This window comes from Stomoxys calcitrans, chromosome 1, assembly GCF_963082655.1.
Source record: "Stomoxys calcitrans chromosome 1, idStoCalc2.1, whole genome shotgun sequence".
NCBI classification, from domain to species: Eukaryota; Metazoa; Arthropoda; class Insecta; order Diptera; family Muscidae; genus Stomoxys; species Stomoxys calcitrans.
In genome coordinates, this window is record NC_081552.1 from 69,813,057 (window position 1) to 69,835,439 (window position 22,383).

At 39.8% G+C, this 22,383-nt stretch overlaps 1 protein-coding gene and 1 long non-coding RNA gene across 2 annotated transcripts in view; one reads left to right on the forward strand and one right to left on the reverse strand.

Moving 5' to 3' along the window:
- Window positions 1-12,986: 12,986 nt before the first annotated feature.
- Window positions 12,987-13,926, forward strand: LOC131994038 (uncharacterized). Its single transcript, XR_009396389.1, has 2 exons — window positions 12,987-13,470; window positions 13,548-13,926. It is a non-coding gene; the product is annotated as an uncharacterized LOC131994038 (long non-coding RNA).
- A 4,613-nt stretch (window positions 13,927-18,539) lies between these two features.
- Window positions 18,540-22,383, reverse strand: part of LOC106086830 (BCL2/adenovirus E1B 19 kDa protein-interacting protein 3) — a 78,096-nt gene continuing 74,252 nt past the window's right edge. The window contains exon 7 of the mRNA XM_013251642.2: window positions 18,540-19,628. Coding sequence (XP_013107096.1) covers window positions 19,577-19,628 — 52 coding nt within the window. The 3' untranslated portion in view covers window positions 18,540-19,576. The remainder of the gene's footprint in view (window positions 19,629-22,383) is intronic.

Sequence of the window (22,383 nt, forward strand, 5' to 3'; positions counted from 1 at the left end):
ACCCGCTGAACTATTTAAGACCGGAGGCGACATGGCGATAAGGCGTATGCATAGTCTATCTGCGCAATATGGCTAGAAGAACGCATACCCGATGATTGGAACCTCAGCATACTATGTCCCGTACACAAGAAAGGAGACAAGACGGAATGTGCCAACTATAGAGGAATAAGTCTCCTCCCCATCGCATACAAGATTAAAACCTAAAGTCAATGAGATAATTGGGCCCTATAAAATGCGGCTTTAGACCTGGTAAATCCACCCTAGACTAGATATTTACACTGCGCCAAACCCTGCAAAATTAAAAAGACTCTGCAGGAGTCCGAACCATTTAATACCAAACGAGGTTTCAGACAAGGAGACAGCCTATCGTGTGGTCTCTTTAATATCCTGCTGGAGAAGATTATACGAGATGCAGATGTGAATAGATATGGCACACTAATCACAAGAGAACACATGCTACTCGCCTATGCCGACGACATCGATATCATAGGTCGGTCACCGGAAGTAGTAATGCAGCCTTTGAAAGAATCGAAAGAGAGTCAGTCAAGATGGGTCTGGCTTTAATGTAAATGGAGTTAATGGAGATAAGACGAAATGGATGGTTTCAACTTCCAAAAAGCCTTGCACAACCGAACAGATAAAGAAAATGGAGAAAGTTGGGAACCACAACTTTGAGACAGTCAGTAACATTATCTACCTCGTTAACACCGTAACCGAAACGAATGACACCAGTTTTGAGATTAAGCGAAGAATAATACTGGCAAACAGATGCTACTTTGGACTAAGAAAGCAGTTTAGAAACAAGGCCACCCCTCGACAGACGAAGATTACACTATACAAGACACTGATACTACCCGTGCTGTTATAGGGTTCTGAAGCATGGGTACTTGTGAAAGCAGATGAGGCAGTGCTTGGAGTATTTGAGAGAAAGATTCTTCGTCAAATATATGCACCAGTTTGCGTTAACGGAGAATATAGGCAACGTATGAACCACGAGCTGTATGGCGACGATGGCATAGTTACACGAATCAAAATACCACGGATGCGTTGGCTAGGTCATGTAGTCAGAATGGATGAAGAAGCTCCAGCAAAGAAGTCTTTTGAAGGCAAACACGGTGGTACACGCAAACCGGGAAGACCAAAAGCCCGATGGAAAAGTTTTGGGAGACACCTCGAAACTTGGTGTCAGAGATTTTAGAATGAACGCAAAAGATCGAGGCGCTTGGAACGCTATTGTACGTTCGGCTTGTGGAACAAATGTTCTGTCATAGCCAATTAAAGTAAAGTAAGATGGAAATCTGTGTGTTTGTTTGCGTAGCTGTGCATCTTGTTTTTGTAGTATCCTCTTGATTTTATAGTTGCTACGGTTCTGGTCAGGATTAACAGACCTATCCCAGAGGAACGACGAGGGCCAGCCGGTGCCCCAAGTTACATCCCAGCCGCACAAGGAACAACGTCACATGAGTAAAGGCTGTTCTTACTCTCATGAAAATTTTTACTGAAACAGTACGCGAACTTACCTTCTGTGTTTACATTTGCAGAGAACCACCCCGTTTTTTGCACGATCTCTTTGTTTGTGTTTCTCTTTCTCTCATTTTGCCTGCACATATACGTACGAGGGCAAGTTTCTTTGGTTATTGTGAGAACAATGACCATTTTTAAATGACATCTTGATGACGAGATCGCGGATTGCACTATATGATTTGTGGTTGTTGTACAAATGAGACCACCTTTAATTATTTCGCCATAGTAGCTGACTAGTCCGTGAAGGTCTATTTCTGTGGACCTACCCTTGCTAAAGACGTTCTATTGTCGAGACAGACAGCCTCATTCTGAAAACTCTCAGGGCTAAATTATTTTGGCTAAACATTTGACTGTTATTTTTTGGGAAAAGAACAAAAAATTATAAAAAAAGAAAAAGAAGTTATAAAGGTTGTTAAGTGTTTACAAACATGTTTTGCGTTGCTTTTATAATGTTTATTTTTGTAATAGTGCACAATTATGGCCTACAGCTTGTCACTATATTTCTGTGTTGTGATAACATCTTTCCATTTTCATTTGGCTAAAATGAGATGCTTCCAGAGTAGTCTGGTGGACAGATAAATAGATTGTGTCTTCTTGTCCCTGGTTGAATGCACATCCCACATCCCTCGTTGCATGCACATCCCACATCCCTGGTTGCATGCGCATCCCACATCCCTGGTTGCATACACATCCTACACATTGGCGTTTTCGCTTGTCAAAAGGAGTTAAGGTGGCGATTCTAATACAACAGATTCTAATACAACACACTGCTTTCTGCGAAAGCGGGTAACAAATGTGCTTTCTATGGGCTTTAGACCCTAAATCGGAAAATCTGTCTATATCTTATATCCTAATATGATCCGATTTCGACCATACTCGACACAGGTATAGATAGGTCTAATAAAACTATTAGTTACCGAACTATTGATGTTGAGTATTAAATTCGTACTGATCATTTATTGAAAATTTATAAACTACAATAATTCTTATCCTAATTAAAAAAAAGACAACTATATAACTTAAACTAGCTCTTTCTCTTTCAATCTTAAACCTAAACTGACCAATCGAAATACGCCACGAAACATAACCAAATATTCTACAACCGCAGACCAACCAGCCTAAGCCACGATCCTAAACAAACATTAGATAGCATTATCATGGTCTTCAAATGAGTGGAAAATTCCATTCACACAGTTTTTACTTCCTTATCACAACTCAATTTTAATTACCCTGACAATCTGTATCTGCTCGATGCATCAATGTTTGCTATCCCAAATCATAAAATACCATTGACGCTCATAGATTTATTTTAGGTTACATTTTTAGAGAATCAACAAAAGCCTGTTCCATGAACATTTTCCCGGGGCCTAAAAACTAAATATTATACCATTTCTGTTGGCTGATGAGGAGTGAAATCTATCTTAACGATATTTTGCTTGCGCTTACATTTACATTTCAAATATAAGTAAATAGTACTACATATAATCAAAATAGTCAATATTATACATAGTGATAAATGACCGCTGACATGATGAAAGTTTAGTCCTCTTATAAGCAACTTCTCCTTTTTTAGTTCCTTGATCTGGTTCTTCAAAAGCTCAATCTCTTTTCCGTGGTCAATGGTCATTGGCCCCAATGTGCTCATATTCCATCTGGTCATACTCTCCACATCGGTATACAAGCTCAACTTCATCTCCATATTATTTTCTGATGTGAATTGAATTGGAGCATGTATCACTCCACCCTTCATTCGAAGAACACATCCGGACTCCACCTTCATGATACCCTGCAATGGCATCTTCAGCAGCCTCTGAGCGTCTGGTTTACACTGCACGTGAGCGGTTGTCTCGTTGAACATCTTGAACAACCAATGGTTTCGTTGATGTAATTGCACCCAGAAAATTTCAATACTCGTAGGCGCAAATTGGCACTGATGACGCGCAAGAGGTTTCACTGATGAAATTTCGCAAGAATTATCATTCGCATCTATCCAGGGCCATCCACCATCACAAACGTATTCTTCCTCAGACATTTTCTGACAACTGCTTAACTCCAACTCGGACATCAAATGATAGGCATACATATTAAAATTATATAAAATGAACTGCTCTCTTGCAACGACTATCTGTTTCATGCCATTATATACAACAGGCACAGGTATTACCCTGTGTATTTGGGAGACATGATCGTTGAATAATGGTATTTCTGCAGATATCACCAATTGATTGTCTATTATAAACGCTTTCGCCTTCATTAGCTTATATATGGTGCTTAGCTGATTATGCTTCTTTCCCGGCAGTTTAAGGCTTTCAGGTATATTCTCCAGCATCTGGTGTATTTCATTCTGGAGCTGAATTGGCGTGAGCAATGAGGGATTTAATTTACCATGATTTATATCTATCAGCAATTCGATTATCTTCGCTTGGACCCTCTGGTTCTCACTTATGATTATGTGCAATTCTTTCGTCACCATGAAAAATTTGATGGACTCGCGGTACACCAAATATACCTCCTTCATCGCTTCCGTCATGTTGTTCACCAGTTCTGTTATACTTTTGAAGTTGCTGTTTACTTCTTCCGTCGTTTTGCGAATGACATTCACTGACGATTCCAGAATAGACGTCTGTTTTTGCACAAGGTATTTCAGGTCATGCTGATTTCCCAATAGTTTCCTCATGTTTTCTTCTACAACTTTCCTGTCATCAGCATCCATCGTGCCAAAGAGGATGTGCTGTAGCGAGCCAATAAACTCTAAGGGTGCTCTCTTGGATCTAGCCACATCATCATGAAACAAATATCGATTAGTGTATATCATCTCCTTCACTATCTGCTCCATCTCGTCCGGTACATGACCACAGTGGTCTTCAAAGGTCATCAATTTTCCACATGTATTTCTCATATCCACCAGCAATCGTTCGGATTTGCTAATTACCTCAAAGAACGGATCAAGCTTGAAATAGATTAGCAGATTCCATGAAGACGCTACTACATCCACAGTTCCCAAGTGATCCAGGTAAATTGCTGTAGAATTGCTTATCTAAGAGATTGAACCTCCAGTTGTAGCCACTGCTCCAATCTGACTTGTGGCAGCAAGTAGCAGCATTACTAATACACTAAAAACATGCTTGTTTGCCGACTGCGTATTCCTCAATCCTGCTTTTGTTGTTTGTGGCGACACTTCTTCCACCTCTTCATCCGAAGCTCTTATTAATGGACAGAGTTTCTGGACAGGGCGTTTTAATTAACTTCAATGACACAACTCGAACTCTCCCATCCTTGCCCGGATGAGTCTCAATGATTCGTCCCATAGGCCATTTCGCTGGATGTGTCAATTCGTTTTTAATGATGACTACATCTCCATTCGCCAAATTCACCTCTGGCCGGTTCCACCTTCTTCGCTGCTGCAACGTTGAAAGATATTCCTCTTTCCATCGATTCCAGAAATCTCTTCTCATCTTCTGTATCAGCTTCCACTTGTTGAGAGATCCTACCACTTCGTTGACATACTCCGGTACATCCGTCGTCTGCCTCCCAATCAGAAAATGACTCGGTGACAAAAAATCAAGAGATTCCACTTCTTCATTATCCATATACACCAATGGCCTTGAGTTTAAAACCGCTTCGATTTGGCACAGCAATGTGGCCATTTCCTCGTAACTTAATCTGGTCTCGCCAATAACACGTCTCAGATGATGCTTCACAGATTTCACGCCAGACTCCCAAATCCCTCCTTGATGAGGGGCTGCCGGGGGGATAAAATGCCACTCCACACCTTCCTCCGCCAGCACTGGCATCATGTCTCGATTTCTTTGAATAACAGCTTTGTAGTCCGCATCAAGTCTATTTTTCGCTCCAACAAAATTTGTCCCATTGTCGCTGTACATTTTAGCACTCTTTCCTCTTCTGGAAAAGAACCGTTTCAAGGCTGCCAAAAATGCTGATGTGGACAAATCGCTCACAGCTTCCAGATGAATTGCTTTTGTTGACATGCAGACAAATATAGCAATGTATCCTTTAAAACACTTTTGTCCTCTGTTTCTGGAGCACTTCATCCATATAGGTCCAGCGTAGTCCACTCCTGTATATAAGAAAGGTTGCATCGCTGTAACCCTCGAATCTGGCAAGTTACCCATTATCTGCTTCGCTGTCTCTTGTTTGTACCGTATACATCTTGGACACGATCGTATACACTTTTTTATCGCTGCTTTCAAGCCAATAATCCAATATTTGCGTTTTGTGGATGTTTCAGTCAATCTGTTTCCTCCATGTAAAGTTGCCAGATGAAACGATCGCACTATTGCGGCTGTCAAATTCGATTTATTCAATACAATTGGATGTTTTTGATTGAAGGACATATTTGCATTTTGCAGTCGACCACCAACTCGAAGTATGCCTCTTCTGTCTAAGAAAGGATGTAGTCCCACTATACGGCTGCCTCGATCAATTAAAGATCCTCTTTTTAAAGATATAATTTCTTTAGAAAACATAACTTGCTGATGACGTGATAGTATATGTTCTTCAGCTTCTATAAGTTCAAGGACAGCTAAACCACCAGAAATTTTGATTTTATTCCTTGTCCTCTCAATAAATCGAATGACGTATGCCACTACACGCCGCATTTTAGAAAACCTGGAGTATCTCGTCATTATATCATCCAAAAAATTTACTTCTGTTGTTACCATCGTCGATGCTATCACTGCAGTCCTCTGTGGTAGTTCAGGCCAATGACTTGAAGGCTCCCGCAACCATTCAGGACCATTCCACCATAGCTTATAGTCCATTAGCCGATGTGGTTGAATACCTCTTGATGCAATATCTGCTGGATTTTCCTTTGTGCCAACATATCTCCATGTTGCTGTTGGTACAAGCACATTTATATCCTGCACCTTATTCTTAATGAATTTGTCCTTGCTACGATTATTTTGGATCCACCCCAGTGTGATTGTTGAATCAGTCCATGCAAACACGTTCGTCTCTCTTCCTATGATTTTCTCTGCCCTATTCAACAATCTCGCCAACAGATGTGCAACACACAGCTCCAATTTTGGCAGCGTCTTTTTATTTTTGATTGGGTTGACCTTACTTTTGGCAGTTAGTAAAGTCACCCTCATTTCACATTTAATGAATATTACTGCGGAATATGCTTTCTCGGACGCGTCTGAAAAGCCATGAAGCTCGAACTTTGTAGTTGTCGATGTACCCAGCCATCTAGGGATTTTTATTTTATGAAGAGAATCCAAATGATTTGCGAATTCTAGCCATTGCGTCAAAATTTCCTCGGGTATCGTCTCATCCCAATCTATATTTAACAGCCACAGCTTCTGAACGATCAATTTTGCTACCACCGTTATTGGTGATAACCATCCCAATGGGTCGAAAATTCTAGCTACCAATGACAGTACTTTTCTCTTTGTAATTTGTGAAGGATGACTAAAGCTGACGTTGAATCGAAAGTGGTCCATATTGGGATCCCACCCAACACCCAAGGTTTTTATGGACTCGTCGTCTTTAATCGATATAACTTCATTGCGTCCTCGATTTTCTACAATTTCCGTAATTTTAGGGTCATTTGAAATCCATTTTCTCAAATGAAAATTAAACTTCTGCAGCTGCTGTGCCACTGATTGCAGAATATGTTGACTTCCCTTTACAGTATCAGCTCCAGTCATGAGGTCATCCATATAAAAATCTTCTTTTATAATATTTTTCACCATCTCCTCTTTGCAGTAATCACCTATCATGAATAGTGACCTTACTGCCAGAAACGGCGCCGCTGATGTGCCATATGTTACTGTTGTTAAACGATATTGCTTTATTGGTTCCGCTCTGTTCTCTCTCCAAAGTATGTATTGATATTCTTGATCTTCTGGCCTCACTACAATCTGCCGATACATCTTTTCCACGTCTCCTGTCAATACATACTTCCATAAACGCCATTTCAACATTATATCAAATATATCGCGTTGAAGTTTAGGTCCAGTGTGCATTATGTCATTCAAACTTCTTTGATTCGATGTTTTCGCTGATGCATCAAACACCACTCGCACTTTCGTTGTTCGGCTATCTTCTCTGATCACTGCTTGATGCGGTAAGTAATATTTTCCTTTCATCTCCATCGGTACTTGCACCATATGACCCAGTTCCCGATACTCTCGCATGTAGGTTATATATTCAGCTTTTAGTGATGGATATTTCTCCAACTTCTTTTCACCATTCAAAAACCTGGCCATTGCTTGCGGTTTGGATTCGCCTAGTTCCATATCAGCCTTAAAAGGTAATGACACCATCAATCGACCATCATCTCGAATAACGGTCGATTTTTCAAAATTCTGCATGCACCACTGGTCATCATTTGTACACTGATCTTCTGCTTCCACTTCCTCTACTTCCCAAAAACGTTCAAGGTTCGTCGCAGCCACCTGCACTTTTTCCACTTTGCTTATTCCATTGGATAGAGCTCCAGATACTATCCAACCAAGTTTCGTTTGTTGTGAGAACGGACCGTTTACTCTCTTCTGCCCTTTTTCCATTATGTCGGCGTAAATGTCTCCACCGATTATTAGATCAATGCGATCGGATTTATTGAAGAATGGATCAGCCAACATACAGTTTCGCCATTGCTTCATATCTATGTCGAAGGATTTACCTGGCTGCTGGCTCATTATCGTAGGTAGTACCATCGCCTGTGAATTGAATACATGTTTGCTAAGAAATCTTGGCTTTATAACTAAGTCCACTTTGTACTTCGACACACCAACCAAAGTACCACCCAAGCCGTGTATTTCCGTTTTTTCTTTTATCCTTGGCAATCCCAAAATCTGCGAAGCTTCTTCCGAAATTGATGTTATCTGTGACCCTTGATCTATCATTGCCCGTAGCAACTCAAATTCTCCCGTCGCTGCCCGTACTTTTACCAATGCTGTTGCCAATAAAACTTGTTGTTGTTTTCTCTCAATTACCATAGATGATGTGGGATTAACTTGCTGATTAACGCTTCTTTGGTCACCATTGTGAAGATAATGATGGTGATTACCTCCACATTTGTTGCAGCGCACAACACTATTGCATTTTCTGTCTGTCCTGTGTAAAAGACAAACGAAACAAATTTTTTTCGCAGCTACCGCAGGCTTTCTCTCTGCCGGTGTCATTGCCAACATCTTCCTGCATTCTATCACCCCGTGCCCACTTTTCTCACAAACGTAGCAAAATTTGGTTGACATATTATTTTTGTTTCCATAAATTCTCTTCACGTTCACTTCCTGCTCTCCCGCCGCTTCCAACGCAAGGTATTGTTGTTGCAAAAATTCTAAGACATCATCCAAAGTTTGAATTTCTCTCGGCTTCCTTACTTGTTGCTCATATAGCCGCAACCCATCCTTATCAAACTTTCTCACAATTATTCTGGCAATAAATGGTTCAGCATCCTTTGTAGACACATTCATGCCCCTCAACGCCATTACACAGTTTTTGGTAGTGTCAAGCATGCGTCTTATACTTGCCGCTGAATCGCTATTCATTACTGGTTGGTCCAGAATCTTATCACACAAATTCGTGAACATCAATCTCCTATTCTCGTACCTTTTCTTCAATAATTCAAAGACAGCTTCATAATTGGAGTCGGTTATTTTTAAATGCTGAATTAGTTGAGCTGCGTCTCCTTTAATGGCTGCCTTCAGCCTGTATAATTTCTCTACTTCGGAAAAATGAGGCGAATTATGCACCAAATTTTTAAATAAGTCATGGAATGACTCCCAGTCCTCAATTTTGCCGCTGAACTCGGGTATCCTCACTTCGCTTAACCTGATGTTGCTGCGGATTTCTTTTCCCTCTGCTTTCTCCATTTTTTGCTCTCCAACGACTTTCCGTCGAATACTAAGTCTTTCCGTCATCTCCTCGTATTGTTCAAAGACTTCCTCGTCTATTTCATTCGTTGCCAGCAACTTGTCATAAAATCCATTCAACTGCCGCAAACTATCTTCGATATCTCTCTCATCGACTTCACCACTTTCCAATCTCTTCTCTATTCTTTCGATTTTTTGGAAAAAATATTTCCTTATTGACGGCTTCTCCTGTAGCATTGCCGCTTTTCCAACTGCTGCTTCCTCCCTGCTCCCAAACTCTTCTTTCCTCTCCAACTGCAGTCCCAGATTACTTCCTTCTGCGCCACTGCCATTGTTGCTTTTCTCCTGAACCGTTACCTCCCGACTCCTTATCATCTCCTCAACCTCCTTCACCAGCCCATTCATCATTAATCCGTAAAAATCCTTTACGAAGTAATCATCGCTCTTGGGCTCTATTGTCATCATCACTTCATGATTACTCTTCAATTTCTTGACTGAATCATGATAATTTCTCTCCAATTGATCGAACCCTGCTCTGGTCAGCCGTTCTTCACTCAACTTATTTTTTATTTTCACCATACTTTCGGCTAAATTCTTCTGCGCTTCCACGAATTTCTCCATATTAGCCATTGTGTTTTTTTTTTTATCAACACGTACACAACACTAAACTTTTTCTTTTCAAACTCTCCCGAATTCTCCCGACTTTAATCCGTTACTGATTCTTTTATTATCGAAGGACCAATAATAGTTACCGAACTATTGATGTTGAGTATTAAATTCGTACTGATCATTTATTGAAAATTTATAAACTACAATAATTCTTATCCTAATTAAAAAAAAGACAACTATATAACTTAAACTAGCTCTTTCTCTTTCAATCTTAAACCTAAACTGACCAATCGAAATACGCCACGAAACATAACCAAATATTCTACAACCGCAGACCAACCAGCCTAAGCCACGATCCTAAACAAACATTAGATAGCATTATCATGGTCTTCAAATGAGTGGAAAATTCCATTCACACAGTTTTTACTTCCTTATCACAACTCAATTTTAATTACCCTGACAATCTGTATCTGCTCGATGCATCAATGTTTGCTATCCCAAATCATAAAATACCATTGACGCTCATAGATTTATTTTAGGTTACATTTTTAGAGAATCAACAAAAGCCTGTTCCATGAACAACTATGTTCCACATTCCAACGAAATCGAGTAAAAATTTGCCTTCTATATGCTTAAGAACTTAATCGGGAGATTGGTCTATATGGTCCTAATGCTACTCACTGTATCAAATATCAGAAAAATCGGGTAAATGTTGTGTCTTCTACGGACTCAAAACTTGAAATCAGCTGATCGGTTTATGTGGCAGCTATAATTAAATATAGCTCAATATTGATCATATTCGGTCCGAATATCTGGGGCTTATTATAACTCATTGATCCAAATTGCAGCGAAATCGGGTAACAAATGCGGCTGTTATGGTAGCTATTCCCAAAAATTGTGCGATTTGGACAATCCAAGAACTTAACCTGCGTATGGAAAATATATGGATCGGTGTAAAAATTCAGCTCCATATCCCAATTTTCGAAGAATGTGGCGTGATTACATCATTAAATTGTGTTAGAATATTACTACAATCAAGAATACATTTATTGTGTAGGGTCGGAAATGGATATTTCGATATAATGCAAACGGAATGGCTAAATACAATGTACACCCCATCCTATAGTGGTGGGTATAAAAATACAATTTTGTCTGTTTGCGCTTTCTTTTTTTGGTTTTAAAATCTTATTGAGATTCCATTGCAGGATATTGTCCGGCTTTAGACCATTGTTTAATGCTTTCTATTCAAAGAATGGTATAGCAAAAAACATTTAAAAGTCAGGAAAAAGTGTGTTGTTGCTAGACGCATTTGACTGGTTTCCTGTATCGCGATTCTAAAGCCGGACATTATCCTGCAAAGGAATCTCTATAAAATACAATTTTGCTAAAATCTGCCAAAATCGAAATGGGCCATCCATCCGACCAAACCCTTAAAATTTAAAGTTAATCCTACCAAATTTGGTAGAAAAAATCCCAAAATGGCAAAGCTGACCTTCAAACTGGCCAACTGTTCGAGTGAGACCACCTTCATTAATCCACCTTGGCCAGCTACGTAGAAGGTTGTCTAAGGCGGCAAATAACATTATCTTTGTAGCCAACTCACAGGGCCATTTCACCAAATTCATGCTAGTTCATTGTCTGAGGAACTATGTGGCATGTGGCGTCTTTTTGAAACCACATCAACCAAGTCCAACTCAACCAAATGGGTAAAAAATCGCTTGATAAAGTTCACCGTTGAAGGTAAAGTGTCTTCCACGGCCGTAGTCTTTGAAGAAAAATGGACCGATGATATCACCAGCACATAAACCACTCGAAAATATCTTTTTTTTTTGATCCATCGGTAACTCTTGTACTGCATGTGGCTTCATCTCCGATGGGACAGTTTTGCTTGTTAACTTATCCATTTAGCCAGAAAAGAGCCACCTCGCTGAACGCAATTCTTCGATAAAACAGTGGATTTCCGAAGAGCTGTTGTAAGACCCATTTTTGATAATCGCTGATCGTTTATCAGTTTTCCATGATAAAAAGGCAGAATATACGGAAGACTTTTCACTTTCACAAATAATGTTTGGACACAATTATTGGGTTGCCTAAAAAGTAATTGCGGATTTTTTAAAAGAAAGTAAATGCATTTTTAATAAAACTTAGAATGAATTTTATTCAAATATATAGTTGCCATTTTGTTCGATAACCTTTTGCCATCTTCCTGGAAAATTTAGTATTCCACGCTCATAGAACTTCTGGCCTTTATCTCCAAAAAACTGAACCAAGTGCGATTTTATAGCCTCATCATTGCCGAAAGTTTCACCATTTAAGGAGTTCTGCAAAGATCGAAATAAATGGTAGTCTGATGGTGCAAGGTCAGGGCTATATGGTGGATGCATCAACAGTTCCCAGCCAAGTTCACTCAAAATATACCACACCCTTCCAATCCCACCAAACAGACAGCATAACCTTCTTTTGGTGGATATCAGCCTTTGAAGTGGTTTGAGCTGGTTCACCATGCTTGGACCATGATCGTTTTCGACTAACGTTGTTGTAAACAATCCATTTTTCATCTCCAGTTGTTATGTGTACGCTTGGTCGGCGTTTGCAATGGTTACCGGTTAGCTGTAGGGAGACAATCGGGGCTAGGGGCCTCAACCCGCCAAATCAAACCCTGCACACAAACATTGAAAATATGAGGGGACACTATTTCACTTACTAACTTTCGACTAAACACGAGAGGAAAAACATTTTACACAGGGATCTTGTTGTTACGATCCTACACTTGCCCTCCCAACCATGGTCCAAGGCGTCCTTTTACCCATTTTCTTCTTGGACCCCAAACACCACACACATTAGCACACGCACTTACTTCATCGCTTCACCCCCGCAAGTATAACAATTACCAACACATATTCTTTCCTGTTAAACACTTAAGACATAATAAAATTTATTGAGTTTTTTAAGGGGATACAAAAAAATTTAAAGGTTATGTTGTTTCTTATATTCATATTACACTTTTAAACGGCAAACAAAACACGAAGAACAATACCGTACAAATTAAAGAATGATCGAAAGAAGTTTTGGCTCCTTAATCTAGGGGAGACCACTCAATTCACCTCTATCCCTTGTCCTAAGACGCTTTAATTGGCGCGAATATGCTACTTTTCCTATATACTAAAAGAGCTCTCTTAACAGATCTCTGCCATTCATTTATAGCAGACCAAAACACAATTTAGAACAAAGTTTGGGGCTCATTGATTCCCTTAAGCCTTTTTTTTCTGATTGGAACAGGTATTATTCTCTTCACAATATAGTTTTTTTTCTTTTATTCTAAGTTACTTCCTATATCTAAATGCCTAACCTATATTATTCATTTATAAGCTTTCTTTCATAAAATTTCCTGTTATTTAATTACTTAATCTATGTTTTTCTCTTTTCACTAGCCTTCTGGACGGTTGCCAGACAACTAGTTGGACACAGTTGAGGACACACGGACACACACAAACTGGTAATACTTTTTACCTTGATTCCCGTTTAAATCTGATTAGTGATTTGATTTTTGTTGTTCTCTTTCTTTTATTTTAGGACTGTCTTCGTATGGTAGGCGTCTTACACAGCTCCTGGCCAGACATCACAAACGGAATCACAGTCGGCACAGGCTTCCATACAATTTCGGCTTCAACGTGCACTACAAGGTAGATGTCTCACCCATTAACACCGTTCCCAGTCCGATGGGCTGATGGTAGCTGGGGAAAGTCTCACAACTTGCTGATTTTCCGCAATAAAATATCGCACTGGCCCCCTTTATAGCTAGGATGGCCAGTGCTATTCTCCAAATCACAGGAATCACTTTCTATACAGCAAAAGAAATGACAAAATCTCAAATCTACTACACATTTTCAGAAACTACAGTTCACTCACATTCAAATCTTATCACACAATACACAAAAAAAAATAAAATTAATTTGATTTAACTGCCTTTTTATTCAACTGGACCACACAAACAAAGGTATTTTAATTAACCGGGCAAAACGATCACTTTACTTCTTCCCACGACTTCTCCTTGCTAAATGGCTTCTTTTTGGCCCCACCAGCTTATATAGGCCCATTTTCCTCCCGCCAAATGCCACTTTTCCACGATCGACCATTTTCCTCGTAACTTTCTTTTGGCCGCATTTTCTTTTCTCCAAAAAATACACAACCTTTCTCTGTCACTCTTTCTTCAATGTCAGGGCCGGTATTTTGTTATGGTGAATGTTTCTTCAGTATCAACCCTGGCCATTCAACCTTCAAATTAACGGACAACAGATTTGTCGGACAATTCGTCGCTCTACACCAGTGCGACTTACCCCACGTCATCCACTAACTCTAAGCTCCTCTGACAATCTGGTGACACTTGCAGCCAACTTCATGCATTTCCACATTCACTCGCACGCCACCACCACACAACATCAACCAGCAGCACGCCGGAGAGCACATAAAAAAATATATATTTAATTTTAAAAGAAAACAAAATGTGCTCATCCATCTAGGAATATCTCCCTATTTGGATCGCCGTCCTAATTCACACATCGGTGGTGGCGTGCTTCGGCCATAACAATTGTAACATGCGGATTACCATAGCACCCCCCCCCCCCCCCCCCCCCCCCCCCCCACCCCCTTATAGCTATCGTGGCCTCGCGACTGACTGTTCGCCTTAGGATGGCCTGCAACACAGTTGTGATTCGTTTTAAAAACGGATCGAATTCATTGCGTTTAAGGTGCATATCACAAGCGTTGATTCGGTTTGTTAAATGAATTTCTTTCAATACATGTGGTACCCATATTAAAATTGACGCCAAACAAACAAATGTAAACAAAATTTCGCGCACTTTTTTTCTAAAGCAAGCTAAAAGTAACAGCTGATAACTGACAGAAGAAAGAATGCAATTACAGAGTCACAAGCCGTTGAAAAAATTTGTCAACGCCGACTATATTACTACTATATTACCGACATTTACTTTTCGGGCAACCTAAGTGCTGCCATCCAATCCTAAGGCAGCCGGTTTTACGTACCGGATTGACCCAATGGAGCCCTTCATCGGCCAGGGACTTCCGCCTTAGTGTTCGTTTTCGTCCATATATCGTCATGAGAGAGGCACATGTCGGAGTGCCTTCTCCGCATGCTTCTGGAACGTGCCGGGTTTTTGAAAATAACCCCGCACCCTGGTTCTGTTCGGTTTTCCAGAAGCGCCTCCATCATCGGTCAGTGTCAGTGAGGTGTAACCGGTGCATGGGGTGGGTGCATTTCCGATCTTGCTCTGGTCTTACGTCACTACGGCAGTATAAAAATTTGGCCATGAACATTCCATTAAGGAACTGGGACAAACTTCTCCCAAAGCAATGAGTGCTGTCCGATTCAATTTTAAGCTCAATGATAAGGGACCTCCTTTTTATAGCCGAGTCCGAACGGCGTGCCGCAGAGCGACACCTCTTTGGGGAGAAGTTTTACATGGCAAAGTACCTCACAAATGTCGCCAGCATTAGGAGGGGATAACCACCGCTGAAAATTTTTCTGATGCTCCTGTCAGGATTCGAACCCAGGCGTTCAGCGTCATAGGCGGACATGCTAACCGCAGAGGTTTGGTGTGGTTAATGGGCTTCGGCAGTATAGTCACACTAAATATGTTACAAGGTGCTGTGCGAACGAAGACATCAGTGTGTTGTTGTCGTCGCCTTCGGCGTCCTCGTTGTCGGACTATGTGACCCCTTCGACCTCTTCCGTGTGGCAATTTGCGCAGCGCAGCCCCAATATTGCCGGCCAGTGCCGGGAAGTGTATCTTTGAAAGTGTATCAATTGAATTGCAATGGTCTCAGAGGCAAGATCGAGATGGACGATTTTAGGCGTCGGAAAAACATATTGGTTGCAGCGATCCAGGAGACAATCTGACCAACACTTGCAGCCTGCATAGTTGTCACCGATACAATGCTACGTAATGATCGCTTAAGGAGGGGCAGTGGGAGATTGGCCTTCTTGATACACCGATGTCTGGAAAATGAGCAGTGTAATTCCGCTACTGAGGCATGGAAAGGACCCGAGTAAGGAGGAGTCATACAGACCGATCTCCCTACTTTCATCAGTAGCCTAGACGCTTGCCTACTCTTCCCAAGCGTCGTTGAAAAATTTCCATTTGCAGAGCATCAGCATGGATTTCGAAGACTGCTTTGTATGCCATCACCGCACATATTTGCCGTGGCTTCAATTAGCCCAGGCCATGTGATAGGACGGTCCCCGTGGCACTGGACCTATTTAAGGCATTCGACGTGGTCGCCATGCCAAACTATTTGAGGACATCGCCAATATGTCCCTCCAGCCAGGCCTGAAATGCTGGGTTGCGTATTATCTGTGTGGTCGCCAATCTTTTGTGGAATTTAGGAATAAGAAATCGAAACACCGTAGAGTGCAACAAGGAGTTCCCCAAGGTGGGGTGATATCTCAGGCACTGCTTAACCTCTACCTATCCCCCATTCCACCTCCTCCAGACGACATTGAGATCGTATCATATGCGGACGTTTATACACGATCATGGCATCAGGCCCCCACCCATTGATGACATCTGCGATAAGTTAAACGTCTACCTCGACGAACTTGCCTCTTATTTCGCTGCAAGAAATCTGAAGATATCTGCCACCAAATCTTCACCCACATTGTTTACTATATACACGCATGAGGTGTGTAAGGAAGGTGAAGGTGACGGTCGACGGAGTGACAATTCCGACTAAGTGCCCTAAAATACTTAGTTTCACATTTGACAGCTTTTACTAATTCTACTTACATGCCACAGCAATTTGCGATAAAGTCAAAAGTAGAAACAAGGAAGGCCTCAAGTCACTTACCGGCAGCACATGGGGTGCTGACAAAGAAACCTTGTTGACCACGTACAAAGCAATTGACCGGTCCGTGGTAAATTATGCAGCGCCATCGTGGTCTCGTCTTTTTCAGAATGCCGCATTTCGAACTGCGACGCGCTGTCTTCTCAGTTCTCACGTGGACCACCTCCATCAGGAGGCAAAGATCCTACCAGTGCGATGACATAACTACATGCTGTCTAAGCAAAACCGTCTGGGATGTTATCGCAAAGACCATCCAAATCATCTTGTGTATTGGTATTCACAGCCCAGAAGCCTTAAGGTAAATCGACATGATCTGGAGCGTGAGGTCCAGCGCTACAAGAGAGAACCTCTAGATCAAGCGGGCCTAGACAATATTCATGCAGACACGGTAGTAGATGTGAATAGCTAAAGATGAATGTGGTCCTTAGAGAACGACCGCTTCCCATTGCACCTGAAGAAATCGATCTACCCCCGCAAACCAGAGTAGTTCTGGCTGAACTACAATCCGGCAGATGGAGCCGCCTCAATTCTTACAGAGCAAGGATTGATGCCAATATACAGGATGTTTGTCCCGATTGTGACCAGGGACCACACGACACACGTCACCTGTTTAACTGCCCAGCCAGGCCCAGACCACTCTGGATGCACCCCATCTTATTCGCAGAGTTTCTGGATATGGATACTAAACAGAAACAAGCAGACGAAAGATAGAACACAACAAACTGCTACAATAGCAGCAACCATTTCGTGCAGTATAGATCCATCACGCCTGCGCCTGGCGCTAGTGTCCCTTACATGGAATGTATGGGGATAGCAGTCAAGTCCGTACTGCCGAAATAGAGTTATACAACCCCGCCGATTGGTTGTTTTGAACCAATTAATGACCAAGTTTACAGGTCCGAAATTAGCGGCCTACTGTCTGGCCATAATCGTCTGGTCAAAGTTTCATAGCATTCTCCCCTAGGTAACGACCAGCGGGGCAGATTGAAGGTTCCACGTGTTGTGAGGATGCACCCACTAGGATTACGCGGAGGTGCAGCAGCCCGCCAGATATTTCCATTGCTGAGTGACGTCATTTCTTTGAGATCAGAACACCTCCCCATAATACTTACCATCAGCCGACCACCCGACTTCATAACCTCTGAGCGCCGGATATTTATCAATCAGAAGGCCGATTGGGTCGACGTCAGAGAGTACACCAATTGCCGATTCAGTGAACTGATGCAGCTTTATCTACCTACTTTTATAGAGCTAGAACTTAAGATCGAATCGACATTTCCGGGCGGCAGTCGCTTTTCTTGGTGGTTAGGATGGCTGCTGGACATATTGCTGCCGAAAATGGGACTTAAGGATTTATTCCTACTCCAGTGGAGTAAATGCTGCTAAATGTGGCATCAAGTAGTTTTGAATAATTGGTTTGCAAATTTGCAATTTCAAATTGTTTGCTACGGACCTATTATAAAAAGTGGTGTGGTGTGGTTTTCCTTCTTTTGGACTATGCCAGTCTAATAGGCACAGCTTGCACTTCGGCCGATTATACATTATCATGTACTGGTAGTCTTAAAGAAACAAACTTTTTGAATCTTGACTGAGACCCAATTTTCTTAACAATAACTGAAGAATCACTAACAGTGACAATCTCTTCTAGGAATTTTCTTTCGTTTCTTATTTCTTCGACTTTCTCCCATAGAAAAAATAACTTAGTTTTAGATGATGTTTAATATATGTTTTTTATTGCGATTTTTGCATTCAAGTGTATCTAAAGACGATGCCTTTTCAAGTTGACATTTTTTGACGTTGAAATTTTAAATAAAGTTTACATTCGTAAAAAATTATTTTTATATTTAAAATATGTATGCGCAAGTATGTATTTTTTATCTTTCATTTCTTTTGTATCTGGTTTTTGTTGTTGTCGTATGTATATAATATAAAAAGGGTATGTATGTTTATGTATGTATATATTAAAAAAATCGTTTAAATTATTATATATTATTATAATTAAGAATAAAATGTACGTTTCGGTTGTTGTTGTTATTTTGATAATCTTTTGTTGTTTTGTTTTTTTTTAATATTATAATTGCAAAATACAAAGTAAGTAATAAATTAAACAAACGATACGATACTTCTTTTTTTGCTATTTTTTACAAAAAAAAAATACGTTACTTTAAACATATTTGCTAAGTTCCGAAAAATCATATAAAAGACAATTATAAAATTTCTATATAAAAATCCCCACAAACTACTACAAAAAGTGTGGCTGATTTGGTTAAAAGACTTCATAAAAAACTACTGCATATCTTCGGGCGCAAAGAAAATAACAGAAAACAAAATTTAATTTTAACTAACAAAAAACAAAAATTAGCTAAACTGTTAGTATCTCAAACAAAAACGATTTCAATTGGCATTGCAGTTTTATGTGTTTATGCTTTTTCTGGGAAAACAAACAACAGAATATTTTTTTCTTTCAGACATTTCTTTGCCACCTGAGCCCAAATTTTATTTAAGATTCTTTTTATTTTTCAAGTGTTTTTTAAGAGTTAGAAATCTTTCTGTTTTGTTTTGAATTTAAAAGTCCAAGCTACGGACCTATTATAAAAAGTGTATGAAAAAGAAGTAAATTAAATAGTAAGTTTTATATGTTGTATATATGTATATGTAAATCACACCTTATATATTATTTTATGTATATGTAGATCTTTTAGAAGAAAAAAAAGAAGTATGCCAGTTTGAAGTTAATCACTTCAGTCTATTACCACTCGGGTAAACAAAATGCCACGTTTGCTGAGCCATAACCTAAAAGGAATAAAGATAAGAGTAAGTAATTTAGAAAAAATGTGTGCAAAAGAATAAATAATTTCCAAACAAGTAAAAGCGTTCTAAGTTCGGCCGGGCCAAATCTTATATACTCTCCACCGTGGATCGCATTTGTCAAGTTCTTTGAATGACTTTTACAATTTATATATGAGCTACATCAAGTTATTCCCCGATATGGGCCGTACTTGTCATGGCTGTTAGAAGTCATAGAAAAATACCACCTCCATTTCAGGCAAATCGAGTAAAAATTGGGCCCTCTAGTGGCTCAGAGTGTCAAATTGGGTGATCGATTTATATGGCATCTATATCGGGTTGTCAACAGATATAAACCATACTTGTTGGAAGTAATACCAAAACGACCTATGCAAAATTTCAACCAAATTGGCACAGTTTGTTGGAAGTCATACCAAAATACCACGTGCAAAATTTCAGTCAAATCGAATAAGAATTGCGCCCTCTAAAAGCTTAAGAAGTCTAATGGGAGATCGGTTTATATGGCAGCTATTTACATCAGGTTATGGACTGATTTAGACCATACTTGGCACAGTTGAGCCCTCTAGAAGCTCAAGAAGTCTAATCGGGAGATCGGTTTATACGGCGGCTATAACAAGAAGTCAAGACCTAAGATCGGTTTATATGGCAGTTATATTAAACATGGACCGATTTGGCCCATTTACGATCCCAACACAACACAAACAAACAAAAAAACAGAACAGTTGTACTCATTAAAAAAAAAAAAAAACAGAAACATAAACATAAAGCACAATTACAAAACAATACCAACCTTGTGAACATAACAAGAGAAAGAAGAACAAAATCAGTCACTAAACGTCAAATGGTTATAACTCGGCATTGCCAGATCATAGGTTCGTGACCTAGCTAAAAAGACATTGGCAATACCTCAAACGAGTTGCCAGATTGTCAAATAAAATTACAAAATCGGAAAATTATTAAATCCCATAAAATCGTCAAATATTGAAAAACATTTTTATTTTTATTATTAAATTCTTAATCGAAAATGTCCGCTCCAAAAAGAACAAGACTCCAAGCCCAAAACTCATTGACTGAAAATCTGGCTAATTCCCCCAGAATTGCGGATTCCTCTTTTCGCCTCTTGCAAATCCTGGACAATCGACTCGAAAAACAATCCGAAAATATATCTAGTGAAATAAAAGCAATGATTAAGGAAAGTGAGGACAGAATATTAACAGAAATTAATAAGAAAATAACCGAAATGAGAGTGGACTTAAACAATGTAATTGAAAGAGTATCATATTTAGAGACAGCTATGTGTGAAATTTCCAACCTCAAAACCGAGATAAAAGACTTAAAAATAAAAGCACTAAAACAAGCTAATTCTCTGGTTGCATGTGATATTAGACTTAACGGAATTCCGTACACTGAAGGCGAAAATCTTCCACTCTATTTTGAAAATATATGTCAAACTATAAACATTCCTACACCAGTTGTTAAATCCATATACCGACTGCAAAACAAAAACAATAAGCACCAGAATTATTCCCCAGATGCTGTAATTATTGTCAAACTACACTCTCCATACGACAAAAACTATTTCTTAAAAACATTAAGCGAATTCAGAAGGAACACCAAATCGAACCTATCCTTATCAATATTAGGGTTTCAAACGGAAACCAATTTTTATATTAAAGAAAACCTAACACATTCCAACTATCAGATCCTTCAAGCTGCAGTTCGATTGAGGAAACAAAATCAAGTACATTCGGCGTACACTTATCGCGGATTGGTCTATATCAAACACTTTGTTAATGATAACCCAATTTGCATTGAACACATCAATATGCTGGATACTCTTTTTCGGTCTGCTGAAGACGAAGAAAATAGCTTATTTTAGTCGTAAATTTCAAGAGGCATTGAACACGAAAGATACTTGGAGACATATAAAGTCAATTGGAATAGGAAGTGATAATGCATCAATTGATAGACATGTTGATTTAGATGAGATTAATAGGAGTTTCTTGAACATATCTTTTCCTGAGCCAAACGTACATTTCTACGACAGTGAATTTAGTAACGTAAACCATAGTAGTAACAACACCTCACCAGACCTACGTTTTGATCTTGAGCGTTTTGAACAAAGCGATATCGTTAGCGCTGTAGAATCAATTAAGTCTAATGCCATTGGTTCTGATGGTATTGACCCAAGATTTTTTAGGATAATTCTACCCTTTATTCTTCCGTATATGTGCCATCTTTTTAACAATATTATTTTAAGGAGTTGCTATCCACAGTCTTGGAAACGGGCAAGGATAGTCCCAATACCAAAGAATAACCAGGAATTTAGGCCAATAGCAATACTTCCATTCGTCTCTAAGATATTTGAGACTCTAGTCAACCGGAAAATATCTGAATATATTGCGAATAATTCGCTGCTAACAGATTTTTAATCTGGTTTCCGGCCAAAGCACAGTTGCACTACTGCACTGTTGAAAGTAGTTGAAGATGTAAGGAGTGATATTGACAGCGATAAAGTTGCCTTTCTTGTTCTTTTAGATCATTCGAAAGCTTTTGATTCCGTTGATCCCAATATACTTTGCCTTAAACTGAAACATTTATTTAAATTTTCTGAAAGAACAACGGATCTTATATATTCCTATCTTACGAATAGAAGCCAATCGGTATGTGTTGATAGCCGCTGTTCTAGTTATCTTCCAGTCTCAAGAGGTGTTCCACAGGGGTCTGTGTTGGGCCCACT